Below are 16,534 nucleotides of genomic sequence, written 5' to 3' on the forward strand. Positions count from 1 at the left end.
GCAGTATGGCCATTTTCATGATATTGATTCTTGCTATCCATGGGCATGGAATGTTTTTCCATTTCTTTGTGTCCTCTCTTATTTCCTTGAGCAGTGGTTTGTAGTTCTCCTTGAAAAGGTCCTTCACATCCCTTGTAAGTTGTATTCCTAGGTATTTTATTCTCTTTGTAATAATTGTGAATGGGAGTTCACTCATGATTTGGCTGTTATTGGTGTATAGGAATGCTTGTGATTTTTGCACATTGATTTTGTATCCTGAGACTTTGCTGAAGTTGCTTATCAGCTTAAGGAGATTTTGGGCTGAGACGATGGGGTTTTCTAAATATACAATCATGTCATCTGCAAACAGAGACAATTTGACTTCCTCTTTTCCTAATTGAATATCCTTTGTTTATTTTCTTGCCTGATTGCCCTGGCCAGAACTTCCAACACTATGTTGAATAGGAGTGGTGAGAGAGGGCATCCTTGTCTTGTGCCGGTTTTCAAAGGGAATGCTTCCAGTTTTTGCCCATTTGGTATGATATTGGCTGTGGGATTGTCATAAATAGCTCTTATTACTTTGAGACACGTTCCATCAATACCTAATTTATTGACAGTTTTTAGCATGAAAGGCTGTTGAATTTAGTCGAAGGCCTTTTCTGTATCTATTGAGATAATCATGTGGTTTTTGTCATTGGCTCTGTTTGTGATGGATTACGTTTATTGATTTGCATATGTTGAACCAGCCTTGCATCCCAGGGATGAAGCCGACTTGATCATGGTGGATAGGATTTTGAGGTGCTGCTGGATTCAGTTTGCCAGTATCTTATTGAGAATTTTTGCATTGATGTTCATCAGGGATATTGGCCTGAAATTCTTTTTGTTGTCTCTCTGCCAGATTTTGGTACCAGGATGATGCTGGCCTCGTAAAATGAGTTAGGGAGAATTCCCTCTTTTTCTATTGTTTGGAATAGTTTCAGAAGGAATGGTACCAGCTCCTCTTTGTACCTCTGGTAGAATTTCAGCTGTGAATCCGTCCCTTCCTGGACTTTTTTTGGTTGGTAGGCTATCAATTACTGCCTCAATTTCAGAACTTGTTATTGGTCTATTCAGGGATTCAACTTCTTGATTTAGTCTTGGGAGGGAGTGTATGTCCAGGAATTTATCCATTTTTTCTAGATTTTCTAGTTTATTTGCGTGGAGGTGTTTATTCTGATGGTAGTTTGCATTTCTGTGGGATTGGTGGTGATATCCCCTTTATCATTTTTTATTGCGTCTATTTGATTCTTCTCTTTTCTGCATTAGTCTGGCTAGTGGTCTATTTTGTTGATCTTCTCAAAACATCAGCTCCTGGATTCACTGATTTTTTGAAGGGTTTTTCGTGTCTCTATCTCCTTCAGTTTTCTTAGTTCTTTCTTGTCTTCTGCTAGCTTTTGAATTTGTTTGCTCTTGCTCCTCTAGTTCTTTTAGGTGTGATGTCAGGTATCAATTTTAGATCTTGCTACTTTCTCCTGTGTGCGTTTAGTGCTATAAATTTCCCTCTACACACTGCTTTAAATGTGTCCAGAGAATGATACCAGAGAATCTGGTATGTTGTGTCTTTGTTCTCACTGGTTTCAAGGAGCATCTTTATTTCTGCCTCAATTTTGTTATTCATCCAGTAGTCATTCTGGAGCAGGTTTTTCAGTTTCCATGTGGTTGTGCGGTTCTGAGTGAGTTTCTTAATCCTGAGTTCTAATTTGATTGCACTGACAGCACCTTAATTGTAATAGCAGAAAATGGAGTAAAGAGCCAAACATCCATCAACTGGTGAACTGGTATATCCAACAGCATACTGCCTTGTAAGAAAAGAGCATTAACTACTGATGCACACACACAGATGTCAAAATAGCCTTCAGTGAAAGCAAACTTTGACTCCATTTATAGACAATCCTTGAAAAGTCTGCAGTGACAAAGATCAGTGATTGCCTGGGAGTTGACAGGAGGGACCCTCTACCTTAGGTTTTTGTTGAGATGAAAGGCAAAGCCCTTAAACTTCTTTGGGGCCCAATTGATAGCATCCGAGGCCCACCCTTGAATCTTTGGAGGGCCTAGTCTGAATTCAACCTCTTAGGATTTCCCCATATTCATAATTGAAACTGAAACGTAGCTAACTTTGGAATTAAGGAATAAAGTCATCCTAGTTCTGGGGTCTTGTTATTAGCACAAATGTTTGACTGCAGCCAAGATGGCATCTCACTCTATACAATTTAAATCCTTCTAGCTTTTTGAGGGGGATGGGGTGCTATTTAATCCATAGTTCAGCTGGTTTAGTGATAGATAAATTAGCACATCAGTATTTATCAGTGTCTTTTATGGTCTTCCTGTATTGAATCATCTCGAGATGTTTATCTCAAGACCCAACCCCACAACTACTGAATTAAGCTATTAAGTGGGGAAAAACCAGGATCAGGATACTGCCTAAAAATCCCACAGCTCCCCAGAAAAATCATCACAAAAATCCATTCAATGCCTTCACACAAACAAATGCAGTCTACTGCAGCTTCCTAATTCAGTTGTTTCCAGGATTACAATGTTTATAAAAGGTAAACATTAAGCTTACAATTTAATTGAGCAAAATTTATTTTTATATGTACATACAAAAGAGACATATTCTTTGACATATAAAAAATACAGAAATATTTACATGTATACAAAAATATTAAAACAGATTTCAGAAATAAGGAAAACAAGCCAAGTTTTTACAAAGGATACTTTCTTGGGAAATATACACAATGAAAAAAAGCTTTAGAAAGGTGACAAAACATTTAATAGACTCCAGAAGTTGATATTTCTGTTGGTATCAATTAAGAGGAATATAAAATGTCTGAAATGCTAACAGGTGGAAAACCAGACTTATATTTAAGACTGTCTAGGTAAAAATTGCATGGGTTTCCTTTACCATAAAATTGAATCAATTTTTTTTTTACCCTCAGTATCACTATCTACTTTTCCTTTTTTCTTAAAATATTTAAATTGTTTGATTTGTATTGAGAATTTTAAACTTTTTCTCATTAAATTGTAAAAATATTTTAAGAGGTTGTCTATCCTCTTTATCTGCTGGGGAGAAAAAAACCTCAGGATACTACACTGATTTCAACATAAAATTGAAAATCACAATACAATTTTTTTTAAGTTAAAACCTAACATTTTCTAACTAACATTCATGATCAGTAACAATTGATTAATAAGAGATCATAATCTTCGTAAATTCTTTTTGCTTTTCTTCGTACCAGGCAGGGGACCTATTTTACAACTGGCTTTGAGGAGCTTGCCATCTGAACAGTCTTTAGTAGTATGGTAATTACAGAGACACTTCGTACAATAATCAAATCCACAGCCTTCTCGTTTGCAGGTTGCCCGTTGTAAATAGCAATCATATTTTGCAGGTGAATTACAGCGAATACAGGCTTTGAGGCTTTCGTTCTTTTTCAATGTCTTGGCAACCTAAAAAGAAAAAAAAAAACCCATAAACAAATTTCAGCAAGAATTACATGTACTTTAGTTAGTAAAACCAAGGACACCCTTGCACCTTCCCCAATACGTGTATGAAATATCACTGTCACACATACGATAACTACTGCCCTAACTATTGCCCTTTATCTATGCAGTATCTGATAGATGCTCAATAAATGCTTTTTGAATAAATCTGTATGTTGCATTAGTCACTATGGCATAAAATTTAAGACTAGTTTTATTATGTAGGATTTATATTTACTGATCAACATGAATCAGAAAATATTCTATAATTTTGGTAAGTTATCTAAATTAAGCTTGCAAAGTTATCTACGTGTGAGTAGAACTTTTAGCACACATCATTCACTGATCTGAACGTATAATAAAAGGCCTTCAAGTTCAGAAAGCTTGCCTTTTTCCATTTAACTCTCTTCCTCGGTTCTTAAAGGCGGAAAATGCAAAATGTAGTATTGAGTAATTTTATAAGAAATCTAGGTTTTTCATTATTTTCTTAGTGTTTCTAAATTAGAACTCAAAATCACTAAACTTTCACAAACAATGCCAAGCAGTACCTAATATTCATAGAAATACATTTCTACATACTTTCCTAATTTCATGTTTCTTTTGTTATCCACATTGCGAGTGAAATGAAGAGGACGCTAACAAAATCCCTAATAGTTCTAATTATACTATAATTAAATTTAAATGATCATCAATATCAGGTTTCTTAATGTCAGAGAATTAATTAGTTATTATCTAGAGCCAAGTTACATTTTGACCTTGAAAGTTCTTTTACATTTCTTACTCTAAATCTCTTATGTTTTAAGATTTATGATTAGACAAAAAATTACCTCAGAGAATTCATTGTGTCGACTATAAGTAGAACCTTTCTGATCACCTTGACTGGATAACTTGGTTTGAGCATCTTTTTTGAGAGAAGTCTGGGCTGCTGATTTCTGAACAGAAGCCAGTGGGGTTCTGAACATAACATATTCTCTGGTTGAAGCATGAGGTGAAAACTTATTGTTGTTTTCCTAATTTAAAAAAAAAGTTGTAATGGAATTTAGAAATTATTTCCTGTATCCTCAACGAGACATTTTTATGTTTGTACATATAAGAAATGACAAACAAGATTAGGTAAGAGACTTATCCCTACATGCAATTTACCTGCACGTACTTAAACAAAGCAACACCTAAATACTCACACATATCAAGCCTAACTTATAGACAGAAACTGTGAACCAAATACTATGGGAAATCACTTTAGATGCATAGTCTATATGGTACTTAATACCTAAAAAGTAAAACAGCCTTTCCAAATGTTATAAAATACACATACACACAACTGGCAACTAAGATTGACTAAATGGTCAACTCTGTCTGAGAACTGAGTAATTTTCCCTTTGTTACTTTAGACATTCTATTTCTAGGAAGAATCCAAGAAATAAATGATTGAGTTGAGATTTCTTTATTTTTGAATGTGGTTTCTAAGTTCCAGTATAAGGCTGAAATACTTTACGACTGTAAAGAAGGGTTTCCAGATTACCTCTTTTCTTTTCTATTTCTAGAAGAGCACTAGCAGTGCATTTTTAACTAAAAACATCATCTGCAAACACTTACGGTAACTCTTTGTATTGCTTTACTGTACAACTGGAATGCCCCCTTATCATCTTCTAGGATCTTCTTCCAAGTTGTGCTCACTTTAGACACACTGGAAAAGTAAATCACCAGAAATGAAATGATTAAAGCATCACAAAGAGCTGAGATGAATACAGTAGAAAAACATCAGCAGTGCAAAAAGATATTTTATATTATTAGTGCTTCTCAAACCTGACCACATTACAATTGCCTGGCGGTTTTAATTGGTCTAAAATGAAGCTCAGGGCTCTGCATTTTTAAAAAGCTCCCTCCTCATCAAGTAATTCTAAGTGCATTGAGGCTTAAGAACCACTGCTTTGTACAGTATTTTTTCACAATATCTGCAAACATCAAATAGTAGCCCCCACTGTATGTATGATACCATGTTAGCTATCTGGTAAAAGTAATAGGCAAATTTCAAAGTACTCTAGGCACACTGCTATTAGAAATCAACTTTAGAAACTCACTATGTTAAACAGAAAAAGTGGAATCTGTGGTACTGATTTGATTGTCCCTCAAGAAGCTGTTTAGGCTCATGCCTGTAATTCCAGCACCTTGGGAGGCCGAAGCGGGCAGATCACGAGGTCGAGATCGAGACACCATCCTGGCCGACATGGTGAAACCCCGTGTCTACTAAAAATACAAAAATTAGCTGGGCATGGTGGTGCGCGCCTGTAGTCCCAGCTACTCAGGAGGCAGAAGAATCACTTGAGCCCAGGAGGCAGAGGTTGCAGTGAGCTGAGATTGTGCCACTGCACTCCAACCTGGTAACAGGGCGAGACTCCGTCCCAAAAAAAAATAAAAAAAAGAAGCTGTTTATATCTGTTTTGCTTTAGCTCTGTTTCATAAAGACCAGTGTAAACTCACACTTGCAAAGAGTACCTCTAGATAATTTTTCAAAAAGCCAAAATAAACAACCCCGGTTAAGTCCTATCTAATTCTAGCCTGCATAATCACCTTAATTCTCAAAGTTATCTGACTAAGTGATTTTCCTTGGTAGACTGAGAAAGAAATGGTGGTTAGCACCAGGTTTCTAAGAAATTGTCATAAACAGAGCCTGGGAGGCAGAGGTTGCAGTAAGCCACCATTGCACTCCAGCCTGGGTGACTGGAGTGAAACCCTGTCTCAAAAAAACAAAACAAAACAAAACAAAGTCACAAATCCCTATTTGTGGATCTTCATATTTTCATCACTGTCAAACCTAGGAGAGCCCTAGCACCAAAAATGGCTTAGAAAGAACAAAAATTACTTCATACTTTCTGGTGTGACAAGTCATAATGCCTATTAGACATGTAGACTGGAACTAGGCTGTTTTACAGTTAAGCCCCAAAGATGTAACTTACATGTTAGAAATTTCAAAACTAAAAGGAAGAAAGATCCTAATCCAACAGAAATACTTTTGTAATAGCATGAATATAAAATTTGAAATGACTAGGTTAAATGCATAATTCTAAAGTTTTCTTTCATCTTAGTGGCACATAGGTAGCAAAACACCAGCAAAAGTCATTACTGCAATTAAACAACATTGTAAGGTTATCTACAACAGGTTGAGCATCTCTAATCCAAAAATCTGAAAACTTTTGAATGCTGACATGATGCTCAAAGGAAATGCACATTGGAGCACTTTTGGATTTCGGATTAGGGATGTTCAACTGTTTAATCTGTATGGTATAATACAAATATTCCAAAATTTGAAAAACATCTGAAATTCTTCTGGTACTAAGCATTTCAGATGAGGGACACTCAACCTGTACAACAGCTTTTGCATGAGCTGGTGGTACTGAGCCACTAACAGCAATGTTCAGTGTATTATGCTAATATGTATATTCCAAACAGTACTTACTTGATTAAGTCCATGTCACTGAGTTGTGCTAAAATAGTTGCTAAGAGATGTCTGAGTCCCCTTCGAAAGAGTTCGCTGAGAATATCTACACATTCCAGGCCCATTTTTCTGCCAATTATATTCTGCAGTCTAAAATTTCCTCTGGCTATAATTTCCTTCAGCATCTCCCGATCTACTTTAGGATTTCGTTTTGCATTCTTTTTTAATGTTGAACAGACCACTTTTTCAAAATGAAGAACTGGCAGCAAGTTTTTGTTGGGATATTGGTCTGGGCTTTGTATTTGTAGCAGGCAGGATTGTAGACCGTCACTGAAATTCTCCTCCAGGAGGCTACCTTCTTCATGTTCACTGAGGCCACTTTGTTGAGAAAATGAGGAATAGCCACTGTCTTCATAAAGTCTACTGGTCTCTAGTGCTTCTATTTCATTTGTACTATTAAGTGTCTGTTGCACATGTTGATTTTCCTTGTTATGCAAGGGCTTGCTTTCAGTTTCAAGTTCTACAGTCCTAGGGCTCACAATCGGTGACCCAATACATGACAGCCTTTCATAGTCTTTAATGCAGTCTTTACAGGAACCTTCCAAATATGCAGGGGTGTAGGAAACTAGTCTTCCAATGTCATCAGGTTTTACCAGTTTAAGTCCGGAATGAACATTGTTACAATTAAAATCACACTTCATTTTGACAGAAAGGGTAGAACTTTCTTCTTTACAACCTATAAAAAGAACATAACATTGACATCTTAATGGCAAAATTTCCACACATCCCTACTTCTTAAATTGGGATATACAAAGATTACTTTGCAATCTCTCAGCATTAGGTATTGTCTACATGTATTTGCTTACATAGCTGTGGTGTTATTCAAGTTTAATTATTGACATGACAATAATATGTGAAAATAAGTAAATCTTATAAGTATATACATATTATATTATTCTTGAGAAGGCACTTCAGAACAGACTGCTTTTGGATCTGCATGGCTATAACATCTGACTGTTGTCTATAACTGAGTAAAAAATAGTGGAAAAAGGGGCTATATAATAAACATCTGTGTTTATGGAACAAACGAGGAAATGTGATGTATCAAAAGAGTAGGCGCTATGGTCAAAGTTATCCTTAAAGTAACCACAACTACTTTTAGATTCAGTGTTTATTCCTTGGACTTGAAATGACATTATGGTTCTCTTTGACGTAAGCACAACCCAAGCCACTGACAGCAAAAATGGTTAAGATTAGTACAGGAGGACAATGTATAAGGGAGGGAATAATCTTGATAAAAATAATAAAAATTTTGTGTATTATTTCACCATTAGCAATAATTGCAAGCCTTAAAATAACTAATCAAGAAATCTATAGGTAGCGTGGAGAAAAGAACTAATAAGACATTTAAACATCTATAAATTAAAGTCTACCTGAATTCCCACAGCTCTTATCTCCAAGTTTTATTCTGATGGGTGCTCTTGGTGACCTAATATATTCAAAGCATTTGTCTACCTTACTGGATAGTAAACTCAAGTACAGGGACATCTCCCTGTACCTTGTCTAATATGTGCTGGAAACTGCTGTCTTTAATCACTGAACAAAGACATTCCACGACTAATTTACCAAAGAACCATAAGAATGAATAGTTCTGCTATCAATCAAAAGTAAGTGTTGGTAAATAAGAATGACACTAATCAATTAACCAGATTTAAGAATATGAGTGATAGGGCAGCAGGTGTAAATTACTGTTCAATTGCTTTAACTAACTTAAGATAAACTTGCTATTAATGATAAATAGAAAAAAGGGAAAAGACTTGTTCTGGGTTTTATTACCACCCTGCTCCAACCCCCAGGACCTAAGAAATCAGTTAAGACATAATGGAGCAGGCAGCATTTTAAGATAGCTTTAAAGCAAGATTTCACCATCCCTATGCTACAGACATTTTGCAGTGAATACCTCTTTGTTCTCAGGGGCTGTCCTGTGCATTGTAGGATGTTAAGCAGCCTTTACCCACTAGACACCGGTGGCAGCCCCCACTCCCAAGATGCAATGTTTCCAGTTACCAGTTATTGCCAAATACTGGGGAGGGGAAAAGGCCAGATGCAAAATTTCCTCTATTCTTCAGTTGAGAACCACAACTCTAAAAAATGATTAGGATTTTGTCAGGCAACAGTGGCCTGGGAAGGGCATTCACAATTTGAGCAACAGCACAACGCTGGGAAGGAATATGGTAGATGGGTTCAGAAAACTGTTTAGCATTGTTGAAGGCAGAGAGTAAGAGTAGGCAAACAATGGGGACATGAGCTAAGAAAGCCTGAATCTTAAATGCCAGGTTAAAATGTGCCCCATCTACCATCCCCACACAAGCCAATCATATATAGCTAACAATTTATCCTGTAAAATGCCAGGTTAAAATGTGCCCCATCTACCATCCCCACACAAGCCAATCATATATAGCTAACAATTTATCCTGTAAGTAAATGTATATAGCATCAGTATGTTTAGTCTGCACTAAATATTGGTAATGTGTTCATATTAAATTTAACCATTTTTTACACAGAGCAAAACTTTTTAACTCAAAGTACAAATGGATACCTTCATAGAAAGTAACTTGTAGAGAGAAACTGCCTGTAAATTCCCAATGTTAATACAGTGAAAGACACATAGTATGTGCTCCAGGATCCCACTAAACCTAAAATTAAGGGTTTAGCTGCATAAAAAACAAAGAATATACAAATTCTAGCTCCCTAATTAACCCTAAATCTAGAACAAATGATTCTGAGTGGTTTAGTTTTATTCAGAGGAAAAGTAAAAAATGCCAAGAGATTGCTTCTATTTTTGCCTCAAATCAACTAAAGATTAGGTTTGATTTATATATGACCACAATTTACATGAGAGGATAAAAAAGCAGAAGCCACTTATGAAGGGCACGCTCTGCTTTGTTTAGCTGCCTAAACCAAAAAGGCTGGAAATATTTCAGGAATTCAAAGTCATTCTCTTTCTGCTGTCTTTAGAACAGTTACTGGGAGGTTGTCCTATAGAACCTCTTTCATTCAACACTGTTCTTTGAATATGGACAGTTCCTTAAAATTAGAGCTAATAATGATGCAAATACTTTATACTTGTTTAGAAGTTTGCAATTTCCAATGCTTACAAACCTTTTGAGGTAGGATGGGGAATTGTTATTTTTACAATTGAGCACACTGAAGTGTAGCTTAGTTTGTCCAATACAGGTAGTTAATTAAATGAGCCAGATTTCTCTTCCTCATTATAATGAGGTGCTCTGGAAAAACAGATCTTACAAATAACATTTATACTGTTTATAAAAATGATAGAAAAGTCAGAATTTATGGTGCAAGCACACTTAAGGCACTAAAGAAAAAAATGTGTACATTTCTTTTCTCATGTGAGCTGGCCCGTCCTTAGTAACAATGACCTTTCCATCCCAGGGGCTTTGTACATCATGCCTTTCCCTGCTTAGAATATCTTTTCTGCTTCCTTTGCTTATTTAGCTTCTAATCCATTACTCATGGAGAGCTTCATTTTTTTTTTGGTGGGGGGGAAGGAACTTCTCAGACCTCATCAAACTCTAAAGCACTACCAAATTGAAATTTTAAAAAGTACTTTAATTTCCTTAAAGGCCATACATGACTGTTACTGCTTATGACAAAATCCAAGCAAATGGCAGTGCCTGACACAATGAAGACATATGATATAAAAATGTGTTTCCCATTTTTTTTTTGTTAGTTAATACCAACATTAGAATCTGTACTCTTCCTCACGAAATTAGCACTTAAGGACTTAAAATGACTACCACATTCCTCTTGCAACAACATGTATTTTCACATGAATAATTAGATTTAGTATTTAGGTAAGGTGCAGTGGCTCATGCCTATAATCCCAACACTTTGGGAGGCTGAGGTTGGGGGATTGCTTGAGCTCAGGAGTTCAGACCAGTCTGGGCAACATAAAGAGACTCCATCTCTATAACAATTAAAAAAAGAAACTAGCTGGGCATGGTGGCATGCGCCTTTGGTCCCAACTACTAGGGAGGCTGAGGCTGGAGAATTGCTTGAGCCCGGGAGGTTGAGGCTGCAGGGAGTTGTGACCGTACCACTGCATTCCAGCCTGGAAGACAGAGGGAAACCCTGTCTTAAAATAAAAAAAAAGAAAAAAGAAAAAAAAAAGGTTTAGTATTTTAAAAGAATTTTAATAAACTTATTTGAATTCACAGAAAAGCTGCAAGGATAGTGCAGAATTCCTGTACACCCATTGCTCAACTTATATTACTAACAGTAGTGCATGTCACAACAAATTAACCAATATTGCTGCATTATTAACTAAAATCCCTATTTTATGTGGACTGCTGTAGTTTCTACCTAAAATCTTTTTCTGTTCCAGGGTCTTATCCAGGATACATTACATTTAGTCATCATATCTCCTTAGGCTCCTCTTGACTATGACAATTTCCTTGTTTATAATTACCTTGACAACTCTGAGAAATACTGGTAATTTTGTAGCCTGTTCCACAATTAGGATTTGTCAAGTTTTTCTCAGCCTTAGTCTGGGGCTGTGGGTTTTTAGACCAGAGGTAAGGTGCTATGATTTGAACTGATGTTAGCCTTGATTACTTGGCTGAGGTAGTATTTCTGAGCTTGCTCCAAATGTAAAGTTACTCCTTTTTGTTCTTTTTCCATTTGAAACTTTTTGGAAGGAAGTCACTATGCACACCTCACACTTAAAGGAGTGGGGAGTAAATTTATAAATCATTTGGAATTCTTCTTTACAGCAGATTTGTCCATTAATCTCCTATTTATTCATACTACCAATCATTTATATCAGTATAAACTCATAGACTTTGGGTTATAATCCAATACTATTAATTGTATTGCTCAAATTGTTACAGCTTTTGCTATTGTGAGCTCTTTCAGTTGACACTGGTGTCCATTTCACATACTGAAATCATTTTGTGTTTTGAACATCCCTTACTTTCTGGGACTACAAGATGCTCTAAGCGCATCTTATAATTTCCCTGTTTCAGCCCTAGAATCAGTCATTTCTCCAAGCACTCTGGTTTCCTTTTTTTTGGAAAAAGGTATTAAATGAGAGTGAAATCTGGATGTTGGTTGTAGATTTAATTTTAAAATGTGAAATTAATGTATTTTTCATTTCCATAACAATACTGCAGAAGAAATAGAATAGCATCATGTTTTATAAAAAAGGAAGCTGAAGCAACTGTTTGCAAAAGGTTAAATCCATTCCTTTTAACTAGCTAAGTGTTTTCCAATGACCAGGCCAAATTTGGGAAATATGTGAAGTATTCATATAATTGATTTATTATCCAGAAAGACAGAAAATATTATATGGCTTCATAACCTCTTGAATGAAACAGATGACGGCTAAGAGTTCAGTTGAACCATTTCACTTATTTATCCAACATCCATTCAGTGACAGGGTAGGGAGAGAGAAAGATACTAATTAGGGATGATCTTTCAGCAAAGCTGACATTCTGAGATCTGAACACCTTATGGAATTCTGGTGGAAGAGTTCCAGATGGTGGGAAACACAGGAAGCAAGGAAAAATGTGAGTGTTCAAGGAAGAGAAATATCTGTAGGGCTGAGTTGGGGGAGATTATTGAAAATTAAAGTTGAAGAGGTAGAATGATCTCAGATTTGTGGGGTAGGTTGGGTCAAAAGTGGAGAAGTTTGGTTTACATTTTTAAAAGATCATTGGCAATTGTGGAGAATGAATTGCAGGAAAGTAAAGTAGAAGCAAAGAGAATAGTTAGAAGTGTTTATCACAGAAGTAGAGTGTGGGAAACCCAGACTAGAAGGATTGTAGCGGAAATGAAAATAACTGCATAGATTCAAGGTCTGTTATTTAGAAGGGTAAAGCCAACTTGCAGCTAATCTACTAGATGTGGATATGAAGAAAAGGAGAGTAAAAAAACACCCTGGGGTTTAAGTCTTGAGTATCAATCAAAGGTATACAGTGCTATTTACTGAGTAGGGAAAACTGAAGAAGTTAACTCTTAAAACCTCAGTTTCCTCATCCATAAAATAGGAGTAAGACAATGAAACAGGACTAAATGCAAGGCAAAGTCCCTATCACAAGGGTCTAGTCAATACAATCTATTTTTAATCACATAAGCCAAATCTCTTCATATTCCTTACATTGCCAATCATTAACATTTAAAAGTAGTAAAACACATTTCACAAAGAAGTATATATTTCAGAGTAACACATACTTTTCCATTAGAATGTATAGATATAAGAATCAGATCCAAGTTTGAATGAAAATCCTTGCTTAGCCTTTTGACTAGCTTTGTGAACTTGGAATGTCCTATTCCTATTTTTCCCCCAAGTGCAGACACTAATAAGACTCATACATGGCATTGTTTAAACTTCTCATTTACCAACTCCCAGCCCAGTCATAGAGAAAACTAAATTTTACAATGTTTGATCTTACATTTAACTTTTCAATATAGACCTGATCCTCCATATTAAATATCATAAATGAGGCTACAGTCCTTAAAAATCTTTGTAACACTTCTGTTAAATAATTAAGTTCCAGTCTCTAATACCTACAGATAACGACCATGTGGTCAACGTTAGGCATGGCCATTCCTTAAGAATTTAAGAGGCCCAATGCTTGTGACCATAAAGTGATCTTTAAGAGAAAATTTTACAAAAGCCTACTTTAAAAACTACTTGGAGGTAACATATATGTATTTTTAATTTCATCTCCTCAAACCTGTAAACTGGGGAAAAAATTCCAACAGGCAGTCATTTCTTTCTGAGGAGCAAGGTAGTAAAGACAATTGGAGTTATCAAAAAAGAAAAAAAATAAAAACCCTCATAAAGCCATCAAGCTTCAGAATTTCGATGGTAGACTGACGATCCAGGATCTTCTAGAAATATATTTAATCTATTAAAATTAAAATTAAGTATTTTTTTCTAGAGTTCTTTTTTAATAGAAGAGTCATTACAAAATAGTACAATGCCGAATTGCTAAATTTTTTCATTTTGGGTTATTTCTCAGGTAAAAATAAGTGCATATGGATTTTATTTAGAGGTAGCAACAAAGAGGATAAAAATAAGCATTTTGAGTGCCTTCCAATTCTCTACAAGCTTTGAAATAAAGGACTATCTAATTCTTCATGAGTTATGGGGGAAAAAGTCACCAATTCTTCGATTCTCACAAAATCATCTTAATACTATGGACAAATTCAAGGTTCGTAGTAAAAATTGCTTTTTTTAAAATCTTCCCTTTGCACTCCAGGCCCTGAGACTGGGTTAACGGGCAAAGGGAGAAAAAAATGGGAAAAAGTAACGTTTTTGTTTGGATGTATGTCCCAGTTGAGTTTGGTCCAATGAGTTGGGGGGGGTCTCTCCATTTGGCGGGAGTAGGGAGGGAGACCTTGGAACTCCTGAGGGATCGGTGGGGCTGCCCCTCAGGGCGCGGGACACGCGGAGGAGGCGGGAGATAACCGCGAGCGCGATCTCCCGCGCCCGCCAGCAAGGCTGGGACCGCGAAAAATCGGGGAAACTGCCTTTAGCTGTGAGGGTGCGGGGCAGATGTAGAAAAGGGGCGCAGGGGGAGAAGGTGAGGCACCTGGCCAGGCCCTGGGGGCTGCTCGCTCGCAGCCCTGTCACCGCCGGGGGCCCCGGGGTGGGGGAGGGGAGGGGCATTTGGCGCCTATTCAAGCAGGGTGGGGTAGGTGGGTCTTCCGAGGAGGAAAAAGGGCGCCCTGGGATGCCACGACCCGCACCTCCCGGGGCTGCAGTCCAGGGTCAGCGTGGGTGGCGTGACCCCGCGGCCCGCCATCCCGCCCCTGCACATCTGGCTCATCTGGCTTCCCCCCGACACCCAGCCGCCCTCCTCCCGGACCCAGGAACCACTGCAGCCGCCCGAGGCCGGGCGTGTGGCGTGGCCGCGCGTCCAGGCTCCGAGGGACGTCGGGTCAGGGTCTCAGGCTGCGCCCCTCCCCGTGCACCCCTCCTGGCGTGCGCGCCCCCCTCGCGCCCGCTCCCCTCACTCACTATCCGACGGTCGAGGGCGCTCGGCGGCTGTCACGGCGCTGGGGCTGGCGCTGCAGGAGCAGCGGGGTGGCCGTAGGGCGCAGCTGCAGGAGCGCCGGCTCATGCCAGACTACGTGGAGTCCGCCTCAGGTGGAGGAACCGCTCCGGGGGCAGCTGAGCAACCTGCCTGCTTCACAGACCTGTATCTCTTAAAAGGCGCCAGCTGGTACTTTTAAAATCTTTGAATTTGGTGCCTAAATCCGCGCGGTCCAATGAGACGCGTCGCTTGCATGCGCGAACCAATAGGAGGGCGGTGGGTGGGGGCGCCCTCGTCCGCGCCCAATTGGAGGCTGCCGAGGCGGGGCCGAGCCGCGAAGCCCAGCCCCCTTCCAGCTTACCGGCTCCCCACGTCCGGAAAGATGCTACGGCCGGGGGCGGGACCTCCGAGCACGGGGAGGCCGCGGCCCGGCCACACGTGTGGAAGGTCTACCACGCATGCGTGCGCCCGCCAAGATTCCCTCCGCCGTCTTCCGGACCGGCCTCCTGCAAGTCCTAATCTCAGCCCAAATTCAGCGCCGGCTTCCATCTGGAGCTCTTCGATGGGTACAAATGGTAGCCGACTTTCTTCGATCATCTCTCGAACGGGAGTTCGGTGAGCGGCAACTCGGCTCGTCCGGGAATCCAGACTTTCCGGAAGACGGACCCTCCCCCCAGTCCAGCTTAGCCCGCCTCTCTAGGATTTACGCGCGCGCTCCGCTCTCCCTCCTAACTCGACCCTCCCCTTGACCCACGCCTCTGCGCAGGCGCCTTGGCGAGCTGGGGGGCTGCGGAGTTGGCGGGTCGGCGCCTGCGCACTGGAATCCCCCGCGATTTTTTTTTTTCCTCGGGGCTGGGCGAGGGGGCTGTGCGGCCCTCCCTGCGCGGGGCTGACAGCGGCTGTAGCAGGAGACCTGTGGCTGCATCTCCCAGGGCCTTCCGGCGGGGCCGAGGATAGTACCGAGGCACTTCTTCCTTGCAAGCGCGTTTATTTGTATTTTCAACCACACTTCAGACGCTACTGGTTTATAGGAACGTTAAGTTTACAGGAACGTTAAGTTTACTGAGTGTGCAGCTACGCTCTCCTGGGTTTTTGTTCTTTTCCTTCAAGGGCCAGGCGTAGGAGACAGTAGTCCTGCTCCCAAAAAAAGAATAAATAGAAGTCCCCGCGCTCTTGGGCTGGACCCCCGTGGCCAAGGGAGTTTTTAGTGATGGCTGGCATGGACGTCAGTATGAAAGTGTACCAGAGTATTTAGTGATGCTCAACTTTTCACAATTTGAATATGCACTTAAGTAGGGCAGTGCATTCCCTGAACTCATCTTTGTGGCTACAGCCCAGTGAAGCAACGGGATGTGAACTCCAAAACGGCGAATCCTCGTTTGCTGTTTCCCTCTGGTGCCTTTCTGCAGCCTCGGAGTGAGTTCTTGGCTGTAGTCAGTGTTCAGTACCGTTAGTGACGAGTCCGGTGGGGCGCGGCCAGGATTAGGATGAATCATACAAGTGCTGGGTGGATCCTGTCTTTACCTAAAATTTTGAT

The 16,534-nt window shown here is 39.4% G+C and overlaps 1 protein-coding gene across 2 annotated transcripts; it reads right to left on the reverse strand.

Annotated features, from left to right (window-relative positions):
- Positions 1 to 2,577: 2,577 nt before the first annotated feature.
- Positions 2,578 to 15,770, reverse strand: FBXO5 (F-box protein 5). 2 transcript variants are annotated; one of them, XM_002817497.5, is made up of 5 exons: positions 14,982 to 15,770; positions 6,956 to 7,670; positions 5,095 to 5,185; positions 4,326 to 4,508; positions 2,578 to 3,465 (listed from the first exon to the last, which is right to left on the reverse strand). In XM_002817497.5, the coding sequence occupies exons 1-5, from the start codon at positions 15,082 to 15,084 to the stop codon at positions 3,214 to 3,216; spliced, it is 1,344 nt and encodes a 447-aa protein (XP_002817543.2). In that variant the 5' UTR covers positions 15,085 to 15,770; the 3' UTR covers positions 2,578 to 3,213. The 2 variants fall into 2 exon arrangements, with proteins under 2 accessions (XP_002817543.2, XP_009240657.1); XM_009242382.4 differs by having other exon boundaries at positions 15,359 to 15,440.
- Between the last annotated feature and the right edge of the window lie 764 nt (positions 15,771 to 16,534).

This window comes from Pongo abelii, chromosome 5 (genome assembly GCF_028885655.2).
Source record: "Pongo abelii isolate AG06213 chromosome 5, NHGRI_mPonAbe1-v2.0_pri, whole genome shotgun sequence".
NCBI lineage: Eukaryota > Metazoa > Chordata > Mammalia > Primates > Hominidae > Pongo > Pongo abelii.